The sequence below is a fragment of the Branchiostoma lanceolatum genome, chromosome 15, assembly GCF_035083965.1.
Source record: "Branchiostoma lanceolatum isolate klBraLanc5 chromosome 15, klBraLanc5.hap2, whole genome shotgun sequence".
Taxonomy (NCBI): Eukaryota; Metazoa; Chordata; class Leptocardii; order Amphioxiformes; family Branchiostomatidae; genus Branchiostoma; species Branchiostoma lanceolatum.
Genome location: NC_089736.1, coordinates 8,528,758 through 8,546,431, shown reverse-complemented (window position 1 = coordinate 8,546,431; position 17,674 = coordinate 8,528,758). Strand labels below are relative to the sequence as shown.

Sequence of the window (17,674 nt, the reverse complement as noted above, 5' to 3'; positions counted from 1 at the left end):
AATGTATTAACGAAATTTTGTCATTCTCTTCCCAATTTATTCGAAAAGTTTTTTTGTATTCTATTTCCTCACCAAATGGACAGAGTAGACAAAGACCTAACTCATCTTTTACCCTATAAACTCAGTTTAAGAGGTTTGAAATTTAAAAATCTTTTTCCAGACAAACAATATGATATAAAATTATGTGATACCTCTCAAACATTATTCAGGACAGAATACAAAAGGTGCAGTTGTCACTGACAATTGTACAGACAACAACTACAGCGAACATTTAGTATAGTGTGACACTAATTATAAATGCATTATAACACATCTGGTACAAAGTAAGATGGGCTAACGCTTGCATTTGTTGGACTTACATTACACCAATTGTTTTAAACATGTTCCAGCATTTGAATATCCACAAATTTTGTGCCTTGGGCAGCGAGAGTGTATTTCACATGGACTAGACTAAGTGTAAAACCCTTTTCACCACGATTTCGACTACTATAACCTGGGTGTGAATTTTGTTTCCACCCCCAAGGCCTCCATCTGCATAGAAACATGATGCCAACAAAGATACTGTAAATGCAGAAATGCCCATCTATGACTGTAGCGCTGTTATAGTTTCAAACGCAAACTTGAAACCACCGTGAACTCTCGATTTTCTCCATACTGCAAAATAAAAACCATGTGAACTTAGATGCATTTACTGTATAATTATAACCTCCTTGATGCCAGTTAACCCAAGGCAGGTCACTGACCTTTTAAGGACATTCTAATGTCCTTTCTCCTTCTAACCCCAAAACGTCCTTTTCACCTCAAATGCAGTTAGTGTAGTGGTGAACTTCATTACCCATGACAATATTTTGCTGTTGTTGCAAATATATGAAATATGGAGCATAATGATTTGAAATTCTTGATTGATAGAAAAGGGGGCGTTGTCAAAGACAACTCGGGTATAAGACGGTAAATGGACTAAAGACGTTTAAACCTCCTTGGTTGGACTGACCAAGGAGGTTTAATATGTGGGGTTACCTCCTCGAACCAACAGAGAACATTAGTGGGGCACAAAATGTAGTTAAGTGTCCAACCTGGCTTTTTTATATCTATCCAGAATACTGAATGGCGGCTTGTTGTAGGAGAGGGTACTCTCCAAGCAGAGGAGGGTTTCCGGCAGGTTTTTGATGTGCTTTTAGGCGTTTTTGTCGGGCTTTCTACTTTGTCATTTTTTTTGTCTCTTCAAACCCAAGAAGAGACAAAAAAAAATGACAAAGTAGAAAGCCCGACAAAAACGCCTAAAAACACGTCAAAAACCAGCTGGAACCCCTCCTCTGCTTAGAGAGTAGGAGAGGGTCCATTCTTGCATATGATTAGGAATCATCAGTTTTGGCAAGGGATGATTTTTATACAGATAGATTCATTATCAATGCATTGTTATCGGATATTCTATTTTTCAACATAGTCATACTGTTACTGTAGGTTAAAATCTTGAATACAGTTTGCTGATTTAGAACAAAACGATGATGATTACCTGAAAGTGCGGCTTAGTTTTGTCCAGTACTAGTGTCGAAAGGCTGCTTGACGAAGGTCCTGAGATGGCCAGTGTGAATGTAGATAAACCGGTTTGAAAAGATGACCAAAATTTTATTACTTAATTATTACTGCTTGTTTATTACTGTTGGCCCAGCTTCCGACCTACCCCTAATTTTGTATTACAGAGACACAAGAAAACACACAACATGCAGTATTTTGTGTCAGAAAAAGGGGGCAAGGTACAGTAAAACTTGTATCCAACAACCACTCAAGGGGCCAAGGAAATATTGTATCTCTTCTAATGAAAGCTCATCTGTGTTGGTAGAGTACATACTGTAAAGTTTGAAGCTTTGATCCAACACGCAGAAGGGAACTCACCATGAATTTTCTGTTGGAACTCCGACCTTCCTGAGATATCATTGCGCTGAACGCCGGGAAGCCGGAAGCATGATGATACTCTACCCCTAAGGGGGCATGTCTCCCTCAATATATATAGTCTTCTACAAATGTTGGACACACAGTAGTCTGTCATGCCCAGACGAGTTAACCTTCTCCCTGCTGCCTAACTCTAAACCAATAGGGACTTGGGTGCCAAACGGGGTTGGGGGGGTTGTATGAGACCATCCCAGAAATATACCATCCCAGAAATCATTGCAATACACATTCCACAATACATATCCCTGGGATGACTTGTCGTGTTGCCTTTGTACAATTTGATCAGTATATTTTCTTTTCTTGAATTGTCAAAAGACTAATTAGTAGTCAATGAGACTGTCAGACTTTGTAATTTGTGAACAACTTTTACAATTGTGTGATAAACAGTGTCATAAAAACCTGGTGTGCTATGCCATGAGGCGGTTTACCGGGTATACAATACAAACAACAACAACAAAAAACAATACAAATCTTGCCTGTCCCCCCAGGCCTTGCTGGAGCTGCTGAATGCAGGTGGTTTACAGCAGGTGGACGAAGAAAAGCTCCTAAGTCTGGCAGAAAATGCCCGCTTCTACCGGGTCTGCGAACTCCTGTATGAGAAGAGGAGGGACTTCGACAAGATCTTAGCATGCTATCTCAGAGATGCTGCAAGAAGGGTAAGCCTTTTTCTTAATGCACAAGTCTAAGTGAAGTGTTTGAAATTGAATGGTATCATAAACCTTACCGAAAAATTAGTCCTATACTTGTTACTTTATCAAGTTATGATGATATACTGCTCATGAGTTAATTGAAGGCTTGTCTGTTACTTTCTACAATGACCCTATTTGCTTTGATTGTAACCCGGGTGCCATCGTCCGTAGTCAACCGCTGGCTTGTTCTGTTTGCTTGCTAACCACGGAAAGCGAAAGAATGAGCCATTGGTAAACTACAGAGGGTGGTACCCAGGTTACTATGATCGAACATTCTGAGGAGTTTCAAGGCTGCTCATGTCAATGTCAAACACTGTGTTTGTTGGGAACTCTGGCACTTTTTTTTGCACCCTCTCATCACATAGTCAGCATTTCCCATGAACTCAATAAACCCATGAATGTACAATCATAGCATTTTGTTTTTCTACACATTCATACAATGCAATAATGAAAGAATGTGGATTCAAGTTACTTTGTAAAGAAATGACAAACATTTTAAACATTGTCTTCATCTTACTTTATATACCTTTAAGATGTTGATTTTGTCTTGTTGTTCTGTAGCAACAAGTCTTCTCCTTCATCCACACTGTGATGACTGCCTACGGCTACAGCAATGAGGAGAGGAATGCTGTACACAGGGAGGCCATGAAACAACTGGAGGTGATCACACATCATTGAAGATCATCTTTGTTGCTATGCCTTTGCATTCTGATAGGTGGCATGCATGTACATTCTGATATCAACACCATGCAAGAAGAACTCACGTTCAAATGTACAATCCATGTACTGCCTTTTGCAACATGAAGTGCTTTCTAGATCTGTGCTAGTTATCCATGGCACATATTATCATTGTAAAAATGTGATTTACTAAATAAAAAAAATGAATGCATGAGACATGAATGAAGTTTTTCAGAAATCAGACTGTTATACATCATCACACCAACAATACGATTTACAATACTACATGATAAGTGCTTTACCTAGTCTAGCCCATGATTCTAACCAAGTTTTCATTTGTCTAAAAATGAGTGTTTTTAAACCCCCAGGACCTGGTGTCCATCAACAGTAAGAAGACAGCGCAGCTGGTCATCACAGACTTCTCCCACAGTCTGACGGAGATCGTCTCCAAACTGGAGCCCCAGCCCGTGGTCCTGTACGACTTCCTACAGGGACTGTTTGACACCAAGGTGAGCACTGTAATTCACTTTATCTTCACGGTTACGTAGCAAAATTTCATGGTGTAAGGAAAATGCACATTTTGCACTGAACTTTAACTTCCCAGTGGCGGCAAGCGATTTTACAGAACGGATGTGTGAAGGAATCATAAACAGTTTTTTTCACGGTGATGATAAGTTCACAGTTCAGAGGTGACCGTGAAAACAGTGAAAGAAACAAGAATTACAGTATTCACCACCACCCAGTTGTAGGGTGGGGGACAGGGAGTAGCGCCCCTGCCCTGTAAGGAGCCAGAAGCCCGCAAATCGAACAAAACAAAAATAGCGACCACCCAAACAACAGTACCCCACCGAGTCCTCAGCCTATTGAGGTTGGCATGTAATCTGAAGAAAAAGTACATGAAGATTTGTGTTAAACTGTGAGTTTTTTTGTTAATATTACAGTGGTGTCGCAGGGGTGTAATTGTAGAGTGTTTGGCCCAGAACTCAGGGGTTCTTCCAGGTGTGATCATGAGTGGATCAAATAGATTTGTCTGGTTAGCTTGTACATGTACCATTTAGTACAAACTTGGTGTGTTACGCCATGAGGCATTATGCAATACAAACAAACAAACAAGCACCATCGCTGTGTCTGTCACCATGTCGGTGTCCTCATTTGCATTTCAGCTTAAATTTTGTTTTTTTGCGTTTCGGCGCATGCGCGCCGGAACGCATTGTCCTGGCTTTTACCTTCAAGGAAGGAACCAGGGAAGCTTGGTTCAACACTGTGTCGCACACAATAAGACCTTATATGGCAATACGTTCTCAAATCCTTGTATAGCCGTTGCCTTATATGGCAAGAGAGCACGAAAAGGCAGGCAGGCTAGATTTGCATGTGACACAGGACGGCGACCGCATGTAACTGCTACAACTGTTCGGAAATATCATTGCATTGTGGTTTCGGACTTTGATATCCTGAAAAATGACCATATTACATCTATTCCACAAGATTGCAGAAGAAAAAAAACGATTTCGTCAAGAAAACGACCAAAAATCGGCATAAATGATACCATATAGTGAGGTTATAGCATTACGTTCAGAGTGACTAGTTACGTACCGCAGCTTGGCCGATCTGGCAACGCGAAGCACTTCGGACCCAGAAGATCCGGGTTCGTGTCCGTGCATGTTTTTTTTGTTGTTCTTTTTAGATATTGAATATCAAAAATATATATTGATATTATATTAATCCATCAATATCATATTTATGAATATCATTTTTTTCATTAATAAATAAAGAAATATTTTATATTTGTTATTTTTAAATATTCATTTAATATATACAAGGCCTTTGTCTTATGAACAGGACTTCATAGATTCCAAACCCGGCATTCAAATTTTTCTGTTCATTGTAATGGAAAATACCGTGCAGCGGCTCCTATGCGCGGTAAGATGATTCTTGCAAAACACTCGCCACTAAACTTCTATCCCCGATGTAAACAGAGGCTCTTGATGTTGTTTGCAAAACAGCGATTCTTTGTTACAGTAGCAAATGCTCCATTGTTCAGTATCGACTTCATTCAGACAACACGGACGTGGAAAGTGGCGCCCCTCGGCACAAAACTATGGGAATTTTCATGAATTTTAGCAAAATTACCCAGGAAAATAAGGAAGAAATGTTGTAAATGCGGAAACCAGAATAATACGGATGAGGTAGCTGTTGATTTGTTTGACATTTGGTAGTCATTTTAGATAGAACCTTAGCTGTTATGAACTTCTATTTCACTTAATTACCATAGTGCTGATGATTCAATGGTGCTTTTTCAAATTTTATGTTTTATTGCGTGCCATGTACATAATTACATTGATAGCTTTTATAATGAGCCTATTATACATTTTACAAATAAGTACAAGTTGTAGGCCAAGACCAGCTTTTTCAAAAGCACTTAAGTTAAGTGACGTAACTTCAAAATTGCTTTCCCCAATCTGCCTTTCTCTATTAAAACAGTACTCATTTCCCAAAATGACAATTTTTCTTATAGACTGAACAGCCCTTGAGTGACTTCCTCTGGCAGATTTTACTTCAAGTAAAGGGAAAAGACAATTTACACTTATAAACGTAGCCGAAACGCCAGCTTTTTTTAAAAGCTCTTGTTTGTTTCTTTTTACATTCAATTCAAAGAAACCACTATCTACAGCTCAAGAAAGAGAATACAAGAGAGTGTACATAATTTTTTTGTTCTCCTTTTTGTACAGGAGCAAGTGATGATGAAGGACCCAGTATCGACAGAGCCATCTGTGACAGAGAAGTACATCGACCTGATGTGTAAATACAACCCGCAAGGTGTCATGGCCTTCCTGAAGAACAACGACACCTATCGGTTGGAGGAAACACTGCAGGTGTGTACCTTGAGATACATGTTATTGTCATGCTGTGCTTATTATTTTTGCTTAAATATGAATTTTTCATGTTGAAAGAGACTGAAACTCAACACATTATACTATAATATGCTGAGTTTCAGTCTCTTTCTTCAACATGAATTTTTTTTTCTCTAATTTATAGAGATTGTAAAGACTTATCTATGTGTCGTTTTAGGGAAAATTTTTGCTTGTCAATGAGTACCACTGGGGCAGTAGTTGAACTATGAAAATTACACTGTGCTAAAAAATGCCAACATTACCTGGCCTTGAATGTGCAAATTCTTATCTACTACATTGTATGTGTCTGGACTCTAAACCACCGCCACGAGGTGTAGACAAAAATGAATTTCCTAGGCATATGTGGACTTTTGCATTAGTGGAATCTTTAGAATAAGCAAGCCCAGTACCAATAATCCATTTTTTTAAGCCTTAGGCGTCACCAAAAAGCTATTAGACACTATCAACTAATAATTTACCTACATGTATCCTACAATGTAACTAACAATTGCAATGGATTAATTTGCTCCTGACTTCAACTCCTCAATTTAACTTCTTCCTGCTGCCATTAGCCCCGTAAACAATAGAGAATTGGGATCCAAAGTGCTACTTCAGCGTGCTAGAGGTTACTGTAAATTCATTTAAGTTTGGGTGGTTTTTATTTCGCGGTAGGGAGAAAATGGAGTGTTCACAGTGGTTTTAAGTTCGCGTTTGAGACAATAGTAGCGCTACAATCATAGGTCACAGTTTTGCAGTGGTTTTAAGTTCGTGCTAGAGAGTTCACCGCGAAAACCACAAAGTAACATAAAACCACCGCAAACATTTCTGCGTTAAGAGTTACTGTAGTACAATAAAACTGTATGTTTGTTTGCAGATCTGCAGGAAGCACAAGTCTCTGGAGGCGACGGCGTACCTGCTGGAGAAGGCAGGGGACGTCCAGGGTGCCTTCAACATCATGCTGGAGACTCTGGTCAGCAAGGTCAAGGTCCTGAACCAGCTCATGTTGTCTGACAGCGCCAACACTCCAACACAGGTGGGGACATCAATCTTTGTACATGTAATTGATTTGTCATACTGTCAACTTTTTTCATTAGCTACAGTAGCTCTCAACTTTTCTAATTAGCTAGTCAACTTTTCTCATTAGCTAGTCAACTTTTCTAATTAGCTACTGGCAAGTTTTCTCATTAGCTGTCGAGTTTTCTCATCAGATACAGTAAAGTTTTCTCATTAGCTAACTGTAGCTACTGTCATCTTTTCTTGTCAGTTACTGTCAAGTTTTCTTGTTAGTTACTGTCAAGTTTTCTCATTGGCTACTGTCAAAGTTTCTCATTAGCCACTGTCAAATTTTCTCAATAGCTAGGCGACACTTTGGCTCCGCAATAATGACAGAAACATACATTAAACAGTCACCAGAATGTTTATTTAAATTTCAGATACCTTACAGAGAACCCATGCTCGTAAGAGAATCTCAAATCAAAGACGCGGATTCCAATCCTACACAATGTTTTCACCTTTTTCCAGCATGCAATACATTCTCATCTCTATGGTAGGAATAACACATTTTTAATAACAAAATAAGTACAGTATACTTGAGTATGAGTGTATATAAGTCTATTCAGGTGCAAAGCATAAGATGTTTGGGTATTTTGGACCTGTATCTAAATGATTTTTGCATTATTTTTAATGCGAATACAACCCTACTGGCCACACTACGTAGTACATCTTATACCAGTTTTAGAAGAGACCTCGAAACTAATCTGTGAGAGTGAAAAGTAAAAACCAAGATCTTTATAAATTTAATGTGACACAAAAACAAAATAAGTATGAACTTGAGTGTATACATGTCTATTCAGATAGTTTCTTCACATCGGTGGTCCGCTATTTTGGACCTGAAATATGTTTGCGTTTCAGTAAAAAATAAGCATATACGTCATATAATACTTGTCATGCTATTGCATACATGTCTATTCAGGTACAGTATCTCCACAGGGACATTGATGCTACCAGTCCTGTACCTCAACAACAAGTTTTTCTAATGGGTATACAACCCTACTGGCCACACCCTGTAAAAATTATGGAAGCGATCTCAAACATATCTATGAGAGCAAAAAGTAAAGAACCAAGATCTACCACATAATTTTAGAAACAAAATAAGAGTATACATGTAACTTGAGTGTATATACATTGTACATGTCTATTGAGGTACAGTATGTACACATTGATGTTCAAGTATCTTGGACTTGTATCTAAATGATTTTTGCATTTTTTAATGATCTAAACAAAACGTAGAAAAGTTACTGGCCAGTGAACAGACTGGATGTACTTTCTATGTAAACATTTAAACATTAAGTAGAAACATTACTGACCAGTGGTATGGCTGGATGTACTTTCTAAGTACAGATTTAAACATGAGTAGAAACATTACTGGCTAGTAGTATGACTGGAGGTACTTTCTAAGTACCAATTTAAATATGAGTAGAAACATTACTGACCGGTGGTATGACTGGAGGTACTTTCTAAGTATCGATTTAAATATGAGTAGTCTAAGAAACATTACTGGTTAGTAGTCAGACTGGAGGTACTTTGATTCGAAGTACCAATTTAAACATGCGTACAAACATTACTGGCTAGTAGTATGACTGGAGGTACTTTCTAAGTACCGATTTAAACATGAGTAGTCTAAGAAACATTACTAGCTAGTAGTAGTAGTATGACTGGAGGTACTTTCTAAGTACAGATTTAAACATGAGTAGTCTAAGAAACGTTACTGGCTAGTAGTATGATCATGACTGGAGGTACTTTCTAAGTACCGATTTAAACATGAGTAGTCTTAAGAAACATTACTGGCTAGTAGTCAGACTGAAGGTACTTTGATTCTAAGTACCAATTTAAACATGAGTAGAAACATTATTACTGGCTAGTGGTATGACTGGAGGTACTTTCTAAGTACCAATTTAAAAATAAGTAGAAAAAATGCTTAGATCTGCAAAGTAAATTTAAAAAGAGATCTCAAAAGCTCTAAGTTCACTCAGACTCTTTAGAGTTTAGTTGTGGAATATATTGACGATATTCTTTGCCCAGTCAGTCACCACCAACTGTCCGTTTGTTGCCATGGCAACAGCCCATGGTTCCTTCGAGGCCGCGATGTGTGTGAGGAACCTGCCTTCCTTGTCGAACATCTTCACGAGTCTGTTTCCACTGTCTGCCACGAAGATGTTGCCGATGTCATCCGTACAGACACCGCGGGGTAGCCACAACTGGTCCTCATCACTTCCTCCTTCTCCAAACTTGAACAGAAACTCTCCGTCCCTGTTGTAGACATAGACACTGCAATTTCCCCAGTCAGACACAATGATGTTCCCCTCTCCATCCACAGTGATGTAACACGGAACCTTCATCCCCTGCTCCCAGCCAACAGTCCGCAGATGCGTGCCGTCGCTCTTAAACACGAGCACTTCGCCATGTAGGTTGCCCCTGTTCCCGAGGGTTTGTGTGACGAGGATGTGGTTCCTCCTGGTGTCCACAGCAACAGCGGTCCTACGTCTCCACTCTGTGTACTGTAGGCCAAACTTCATCAGCACCCTGCCCTCTCTGGTATACTTCACGCCATAGGCAGCGGAGTCTGTGCAGCCCACCACCCACAGGTTACCCTCCCTGTCCATGGCCACGTCGTGCGGGTACATCTTCTCCACACTCGACACGACTGTTGGGAACTGTGAGATGTATTCTCCACGTAGAGTGAAGACTTGGATTCTCTGGTTCCCATAGTCCGCCACAAAGATTTCCCCTTCCTCTGACACAGTAGCACCGACGGGATGGTTGAACAGTCCTTCCTCTTGGCCCTTCCCACCAAACGTCACCTTCTGAAGCTGGTGATCGCTTAGCTTTTGCTTACCGTGCCCTGTTTCACTTGCTACAATGTTCCCACTCTCAGTGAAGTGGCCCTGAACTGGAGCGATACATTCTTCTGGGGCTTGTACAGGATTTGTGACAGGGTTTCTGTCATACTGGCTTTCTTCAAAACGCTCATTACCAACAGCTATGTTGCACTCTGGTTGCTGAGAGGGGGGGAAGCTGCGCTTTTCTGCAGATAGGGATTGGTCCTTTGGTCCTTCCGACAGTGATGCCTGCTTTTCAAATCTCTCACACAGACTTGAGACTAGGTAGTTGTCGGGCAGTCCTGCAACCCCCTTGGGCGGTAGACGGACTCTCAGACGGCAGTTTGGACACTGGAAGACCGCTCGTTTTCTCGCTGCATGGTCGTGAAGGCAGGCCTCACAGAAGGTGTGCTGACAGGGCAGCACCTTGGGCCGGATGAAGAGGTCCAAGCAGATGCTACAGGACAGTTCTTCCTTGATTTGTTCCTCCAAACTTAACGGTGCAGCAGCCATGTTGTCGACTTTTCTTCACCTTGTAACGTCAGTCCTGCAAGATACAATGTAACGTCTCTGCTTGCCCACCTGTGAATACAAAAGAGTTTTTGTTTAGCACGTGACCAGAATGTACGCATATAAAGTAGTGTTAAAAAATTATCCCAGCGCCCCCCTCCCACATTTTCTCTGACGTAAATTTTCACCCAAAATATTGAAACCAACGCCCAAACAATCCAAAGATTAGGTTACCAGCAGCTTTTGTCTCTTGTGCACCCACAGACAACTTGTTTTAGAGTTCTTGACACTCATAAATCCATTCCTGAACAAAAAAATTTCAGTTCCTTGCCGACCAAAACAAAACAGTGCCATCTTGGAATTGCTGAGGAAGTCACATGACAGTTGAAAAAGGAAGCTGCAGTTTGGATAAAAATCACTAGAGGGCTAATGTATCACTCACACCAAGGACATTATATAATGTCCTTGATATGTGCAATGATATGACAATTTAATGGTTAGTGATTGTCTGTGACTCTGATATATATATGTTATACATATATATCATTATGATTATACGGTATGTATGTGTATATTATCTTTTTAAAACGAGCTATAAATATTTTACATGTACTGTACTACCGTACCGTATATATGCGCTCTGCCTGAATGTCGCACTGTTGGACCCTTATTGTCGTCTTGCATTCCGGTTTTTAGATGTATTGCTTTTATCTAACTTTTGATGATTAATTATGTCACCATATTTTACCTAGTCGGTTAATGTTCACACAGTCACTATAGCGTGTTCTCTTTCACCCGACCAGTAAATGGCTCCATCACTGCCCCATTTATACTGCATATTAGACTTAAGGGCAAGTCTGGGTGAGGTCGGGTGAGGTGTTTAGGCATACCACAGATCTAGATGATGACAGCATGAAATTTCTCAACTGAAATATTTTCGTCATTTTCTGAATGCTTCTGTGAAATCTTCTATGTGCCTTCAGGTTGCCCTCTTGTCACTTAAACAAGCCTCTTCATACTTAATCCAGTATCTAACCCACTTGATTGTAGTGACCTTCAGATTATCCGTTTACCTCTGAGTCAATGACTAATAATGATTAGTAGTCGGATGTGTCACTTCATGCAGCTGCAGCCCTGAGTCATACAATAGGGGATCTGTACATGTGTTGGGAGGGGGGGCCGACAACGCTGTATACTGAATTCAGGAGAACCGCCTACATATTACAATGAATCAAGAAAAGAAAGCACAGAATTTGGTTCATCTTGCTATAGAGTATGTGAATAAGAAGGCTTTTCCTACAAATATGGGAAATCAAAATACGTGTAGCTTGCTTACGCCTTATGGACAAGGGGCATGCAGGCCCCATACATTACAAAGGACTCCCTTGGAAATCAGTTACTCAGTTAACTGAAGGGACTACCTTTAGGATTTAAGATTAATAGATAGATACAGCCCTTCTTTTTCTGGACAGAAATGTGTTCAAAACTAACCTGGTCTCAAGGCATGCAAGCAAGTCTTCTTGACAATGTCAAGTTTCTGCTTCGGTCTTCAGGTCATGACGTGTCACTCAAACCCAGCAGCTGCTGCCCTCCTGAATATTCATGTCCACGTTGTCACCTGACCCCCAGGACGTGGAGGGACCAGCGATCACCTGGCCTGGCCTCTTTGTCGGTCACGTAAATTAAACTGGTCGGGTCACGTCCGGTAAAACAGTCCTACTGGCAGGGCTGTCTCCAGGACACGTCCCTTTGTCCCAGGACGGAAATTTGCTTCTCGGGACAGAAAAAAGTTCACCCTGTCCGTCCTAAAATCTTAATCTTTTGGCATGAAATTGCTGAAAATGTATTGTTGTAAGCTTCAAATGACAGATTTACCTAGGAAAATTAACAAGATGGGCTCCAAAAATTAAACAACAAGCAGGACAGAAAATGTAGAGCTGGAGACAGCCATGCCTACTGGTAACCTGTGGTGACTGGTACACTTGTAACCTGTGATGACTGGTACATTGGCACGCCCCAGTGCACAACTTAACATGTTGACATAACATTGTACTTACGTCACACCAGGTGTGTGCACCTATACAATACCTGTAACATTGTTCAGGTGTATCCGGGTCCTCACTGTACAATTTATAGGATTACTGAACAAATTTACATCATTGTAGCTTGTGTGTTATGCCAAAGGGCGGTTGTACTGGCTATATAGATACAGATTTAATCTTTGTAGAGCTTGAAATACCACCTACACATATATACAAGTTACATGTAACACTCACTGGATATATATATGTGTGTCAATGCAAAAAGGATAAAATTGGAATTCAGGTATTTTTGGTATCAACCAACCACCTACAGTAACACTTACCACTGAGTGGTTCCAAATTGTGATTTCTGCAGCTTAACGCTCTATTGCACTGGGACACAATGAAGCCAACCCACAATACCACAAGCCTAAGGGTGACATACAGACAGAAGTAGCCTGAATGCCTGATGCAACTCCGGTGCAATATATTAGCAATATACCATAGGTCTCAGCAAATTAATTTATTGGTTCTTGGATTTGCCTCCTTGATTTTTTGGCTGAAAAAAAATATTATTTGTACCATTCAAGATGTGATGAGTGATCCCCAAAATGCTTATGTTTTGGCATCAACAGTTAAAAGAAAGTCTTTTTTTAAACCTGTTTTTAAATCTATTGTTTAAAACATTAACCAGCCTGGTATGCTGACTTTGTGCGACCAGTTATTGCAAAGCAGGATTAATTTATCATGTCTTAAGTCATATTTCCCTACTTGAAAGGGTCACAGCCCTAAGGATGGGATGTTAAGTTGTGGTCCACTGTTCATTGTACAGTACTTGTCATAAAGAGCTAGGCTATATAAATTTCCACAGTGAAATGAACCTGTATAAAACCTGAATCCGAATAGCATCTGTCACAGCCAATGAAAGCTTCAACTGTTCGGACTCAGTTAAACATGTTTGAGATCATCAGTTTCACTTTATTTCACGCAGGACTCCCAGACGCAGGTGGCCGTCAGCTCCGTCCAAACCAACCTACTGGTCATCATTCAAATCCTCCAGAGGAACTCTGGGAAGATGAAGGAGGACGAGCGGGAGGCGCTGTGGTTCCCCCTGATGGAAGTGATGCTGTCTCCGCAGAGGAAACACAGGGACAGTCTGTCTCAGGAGCAGATACAGGGTAAGGAAACATAGGGACAGATACAGGGTAAGGAAACACAGGGACTGATCATGATACAGGGTAAGGAAGCACATGGACAGTCTATCTCCAGAACAGAATATAGGGTAAGGAAACACAGGGACAGATACAGGGTAAGTAAGGAAACACAGGAACAGTCTGTCTCAGGGACAGATACAGGGTAAGGAAACACAGGGACAGTCTGTCTTGGACAGATACAGAGTAAGGAAACACAGGGACAGTCTGCCTCAGGGACAGATACAGGGTAAGGAAACACAGGGACAGTCTGTCACAGGAACAGATACAGGGTAAGGAAACTCAGGAACAGATACAGGGGAAGGAAACACAGGAACAGATACAGGGTAAGGAAACATAGGAGCAGATACAGGGTAAGGAAACATAGGAGCAGATACAGGGTAAGGAAACACGGGAACAGTCTGTCTCAAGAACAGATACAGGGTAAGGAAACATAGGGACAGATACAGGGGAAGGAAACACAGGGACTGATCATGATACAGGGTAAGGAGACACAGGGACAGTCTGTCTCAGGAACAGATACAGGGTAAGGAAACACAGGGACAGATACAGGGTAAGGAAACACAGGGACAGATACAGGATAAGGAAACAAGGACAGAAACAGGGTCAGGAAACTCAGGGGCAGATACAGGGTAAGGAAACACAGGGACAGATACAGGATAAGGAAACAAGGACAGAAACAGGGTCAGGAAACTCAGGGGCAGATACAGGGTAAGGAAACACAGGGACAGTCTGTCTCAAGAACAGATCAGGGTAAGGAAACACAGGGACAGTCTGTCTCAGGGACAGATACAGGGTAAGGAAACACAGGGACAGTCTGTCTCGGACAGATACAGGGTAAGGAAACACAGGGACAGATACAGGGTAAGGAAACACAGGGACAGTCTGTCTCAGGAACAGATACAGGGTAAGGAAACACAGGGACAGTCTGTCTCCAGAACAGAATACAGGGTACCGAAACACAGGGACGGATACAGGGTAAGTAAGGAAACACAGGGACAGTCTGTCTCAGGGACAGATACAGGGTAAGGAAACACAGGAGCAGATAAAGGGTAAAGAAACAATTAAAGAACAAGGACAACATGCTGAAATATGTGATTCCTGGATTGCTGTTTACCTCTCAGCGTACAAGGACCTGACGAGACACGTCCTGAACAGCATGATGGGATACATCGCCCTGCCAGCCATCCTACAGAAGATCATGCAGGACCCGGCCTACAACACCGGCAAGTTTGGGGAGATCAGAGAACTTCTGCTGGGGATGCTGGACACATACAACTATGAACAGGTGGGGAGACTGGGGTTTAGATTGGGAGACTGGGGTTTAGATGGGAGGAAAGGTTAGACACATACTCCTATGAACAGGTGGGGAGACTGGGGTTTAGATGGGAGGAAAGGTTAGACACCTACAACTATGAACAGGTGGGGAGACTGGGGTTTAGATGGAAGGGAAGGTTAGACACATACTCCTATGAACAGGTGGTGAGACTGGGGTTTAGATGGGAGGAAAGGTTAGACACCTACAACTATGAACAGGTGGGGAGATTGGGGTTTAGATGGAAGGGAAGGTTAGACACCTACAACTATGAACAGGTGGGGAGATTGGGGTTTGTTTGACAAGAGGGAACTACAAAGTCCTACCCACACCTTTTGGTTTATTGGGTGGCACCCATCTCCGTTTGTATAGCTTTTGAGCCACACAGTTGTGCAATCACTACAGCAAGAAATAGTCCACTGGAAGTGGTGTGGGCTCAAATACATTGTACCATACTCTTTCTCATTCATGTATATGTAACAGCAAGGACCAGTCCACTGGTGTGTGCTCTACTGCATTTTACCCTACTCTTTCTCATTCATGTACATGTAAGTATCTCATATGCATGAACTGTCCTCCTTTGCATATTTCCCAGACATTACTGAAGACCACCAACAGCCTGTTATCCCATGACCTGCACTGGTCCCTGTGTAACCTGAAGGCTGCTGTGAACAAAGGTCTGGTGCCCAAACAGGAGGACTGCGGGGTGTGTGGACAACACTTCTCCATCTCAGAGGAGCAGGACTCTGTTATAGTCTTTAGGTAAGGCTTTCTTTTAAGTGTTTCATTGATAGCTTAAGTGTCGTAGATAGCCGTTTGGTTAGGCTATTGCAGACACAGGATCAAGAGGTTGTATCTTGATTACTGTGACTGTATATTACTGTGCAATCATTGGGTAATAAAATATAATAATAAAGTTTATTGCAAGTTCATGCCCATGGGCTAATTGCAAATACATGGTAAAAACATAGGGAAAAAAACTGTGTCTGACTTTGTTGACTGTGTCTGACTAAAATATATGACTTTAAATTACAACACAAGTTGTGTTGACTTCATGCTTCTAACTCAACTCAGCTCTCAAGATCTAGTCAGTGTAGCAGGCCAGAAAATACCCCTGGCTTCTCACTGAGCATACCTGGGGTGTATTCTGGTGAGGGGTATTATCTGTCCTGCTACACCTGTAACTTGAAAATTCTGTCTTCCCCCCCCCCCCCCCCCAGCTGTGGACATGCATATCACACCTCGTGTCTTCAGTCCGTCGGCTGTTGTCACATGATCGAGGGGACGCCCCATTGGTCGTGTTCCCTGTGTAACGTGGCGCGACGGGAGGCCAAGACAGGCCGAGGCAGAACGCTGTCATGGTCAAGTGCAACTGCAGCCAGCAAACAGGTTTGGACTAATTATAACCACTAGCCAGTTTACTACAGTAGCTGTAGATTCAGTTATTTTTGTGGGGTCTTGATTTCATGGTAGGAGGGGAAAGGTTTTTGAGGTGTTTTAGATGTGTTTTAAGTAATATAATGGAAACATATATTCGGAGTGTTGTGATTTTTTGGAGAGGTTACAGCAACAACTACAAATATAAAATCACTGATTTCTTTAAAAAGATTCCAAATCTTTGGGAGATGAGGCAATACAATATGCAGTTTGCATTGCAAACAGCAGATTACACAATTTGATATTATGTGAAAATCTTAGTATGTAAAAATCCTACCACAGAAATGACAAGTTTGGGAAGTGTTCTCAAAACACTATCCTGTCCTATTCAGATGTTTGTTGTCTCCCAAGTGTATTCTAACTGCATCATCTTTTTCTGCCATTTCAGGTTGAGCCCCTCCCATCAGGTGCTGTCAGTCAACCCCGTTCCCATGGCGACGCCCTCCTCTCCCCCCAACAGGAGCTCTCCTACTCACAGCTACAGAAGTCCTTCAAAGGACCCTCCCGATTGGCCATCCTGGCAGAGCTGAAGAGGGCGGCCAAGTACGAGGACTCCGGCAAACCACAAGACCAGAAGAAGATCTTTAGTAGCAGTTCTAGCATCTTGCAGAATGAAAACTTTCAACTAAAAGTTGCTGCCCCTCCAGTTATAGAATAGAAACTTCACTTTTGTTTATGATAACAGTGAAAAGGACCGATTAAATATCAGACAAGGATATATAATTACACAAGCAAGTGAAGTTTTTGATTTTGCCATTAATGTTTAATTGTAGAGGTAGCATTCTCAGTACCAAGTATGAGACCAAGTGTCTGATAGTTTGTGTTTATGATTGATGATGTAAAATACAGTTATTTCAGTACCAAAATTATACAATATATTGCAAATACTGTTAATTTAAAAGAATAATATCAAATGTGATTGTAACATGTTGTTGAATAATGATTAATTGTTGACTAGTACATGTAGTAGGACAAATGTCATTTCCTATGATCTATACTTGCATGTAGGTTGGCTTATGAAAACACTTTTCATCATAATGGAAAAGTGAAGCAATGAAACATTATCTCACCTTGTAGACCAGACAAGCAACTCT

General features: G+C 41.2%; 2 protein-coding genes and 1 long non-coding RNA gene across 6 annotated transcripts in view; 1 reads left to right on the top strand and 2 right to left on the bottom strand.

Annotated features, from left to right (window-relative positions):
- LOC136449238 (vacuolar protein sorting-associated protein 8 homolog) overlaps positions 1 to 17,656 on the top strand; it is a 35,614-nt gene extending 17,958 nt beyond the window's left edge. For both annotated transcript variants that reach the window (XM_066449147.1, XM_066449146.1), the window contains 10 exons: positions 2,439 to 2,606; positions 3,201 to 3,299; positions 3,686 to 3,826; positions 6,047 to 6,190; positions 7,083 to 7,241; positions 13,609 to 13,795; positions 14,953 to 15,116; positions 15,739 to 15,905; positions 16,364 to 16,532; positions 16,969 to 17,656. In XM_066449147.1, the coding sequence (XP_066305244.1) occupies positions 2,439 to 2,606; positions 3,201 to 3,299; positions 3,686 to 3,826; positions 6,047 to 6,190; positions 7,083 to 7,241; positions 13,609 to 13,795; positions 14,953 to 15,116; positions 15,739 to 15,905; positions 16,364 to 16,532; positions 16,969 to 17,238 (1,668 nt within the window). In that variant the 3' untranslated portion in view covers positions 17,239 to 17,656. The remainder of the gene's footprint in view (positions 1 to 2,438; positions 2,607 to 3,200; positions 3,300 to 3,685; positions 3,827 to 6,046; positions 6,191 to 7,082; positions 7,242 to 13,608; positions 13,796 to 14,952; positions 15,117 to 15,738; positions 15,906 to 16,363; positions 16,533 to 16,968) is intronic.
- Positions 1 to 17,674, bottom strand: part of LOC136420653 (uncharacterized) — a 541,092-nt gene that overhangs the window by 285,523 nt on the left and 237,895 nt on the right. The window lies entirely within an intron of this gene.
- Positions 9,004 to 10,988, bottom strand: LOC136449240 (tripartite motif-containing protein 3-like). Its single transcript, XM_066449148.1, has 2 exons — positions 10,831 to 10,988; positions 9,004 to 10,668 (listed from the first exon to the last, which is right to left on the bottom strand). Exon 2 carries the CDS (start codon positions 10,597 to 10,599, stop codon positions 9,253 to 9,255), a length of 1,347 nt encoding a protein of 448 aa, XP_066305245.1. The 5' UTR covers positions 10,600 to 10,668; positions 10,831 to 10,988; the 3' UTR covers positions 9,004 to 9,252.

Excerpts from the sequence above, each read along its gene's own strand:
- LOC136449240 (XM_066449148.1), bottom strand. The coding sequence starts at position 10,599 with ATGGCTGCTGCACCGTTAAGTTTGGAGGAACAAATCAAGGAAGAACTG.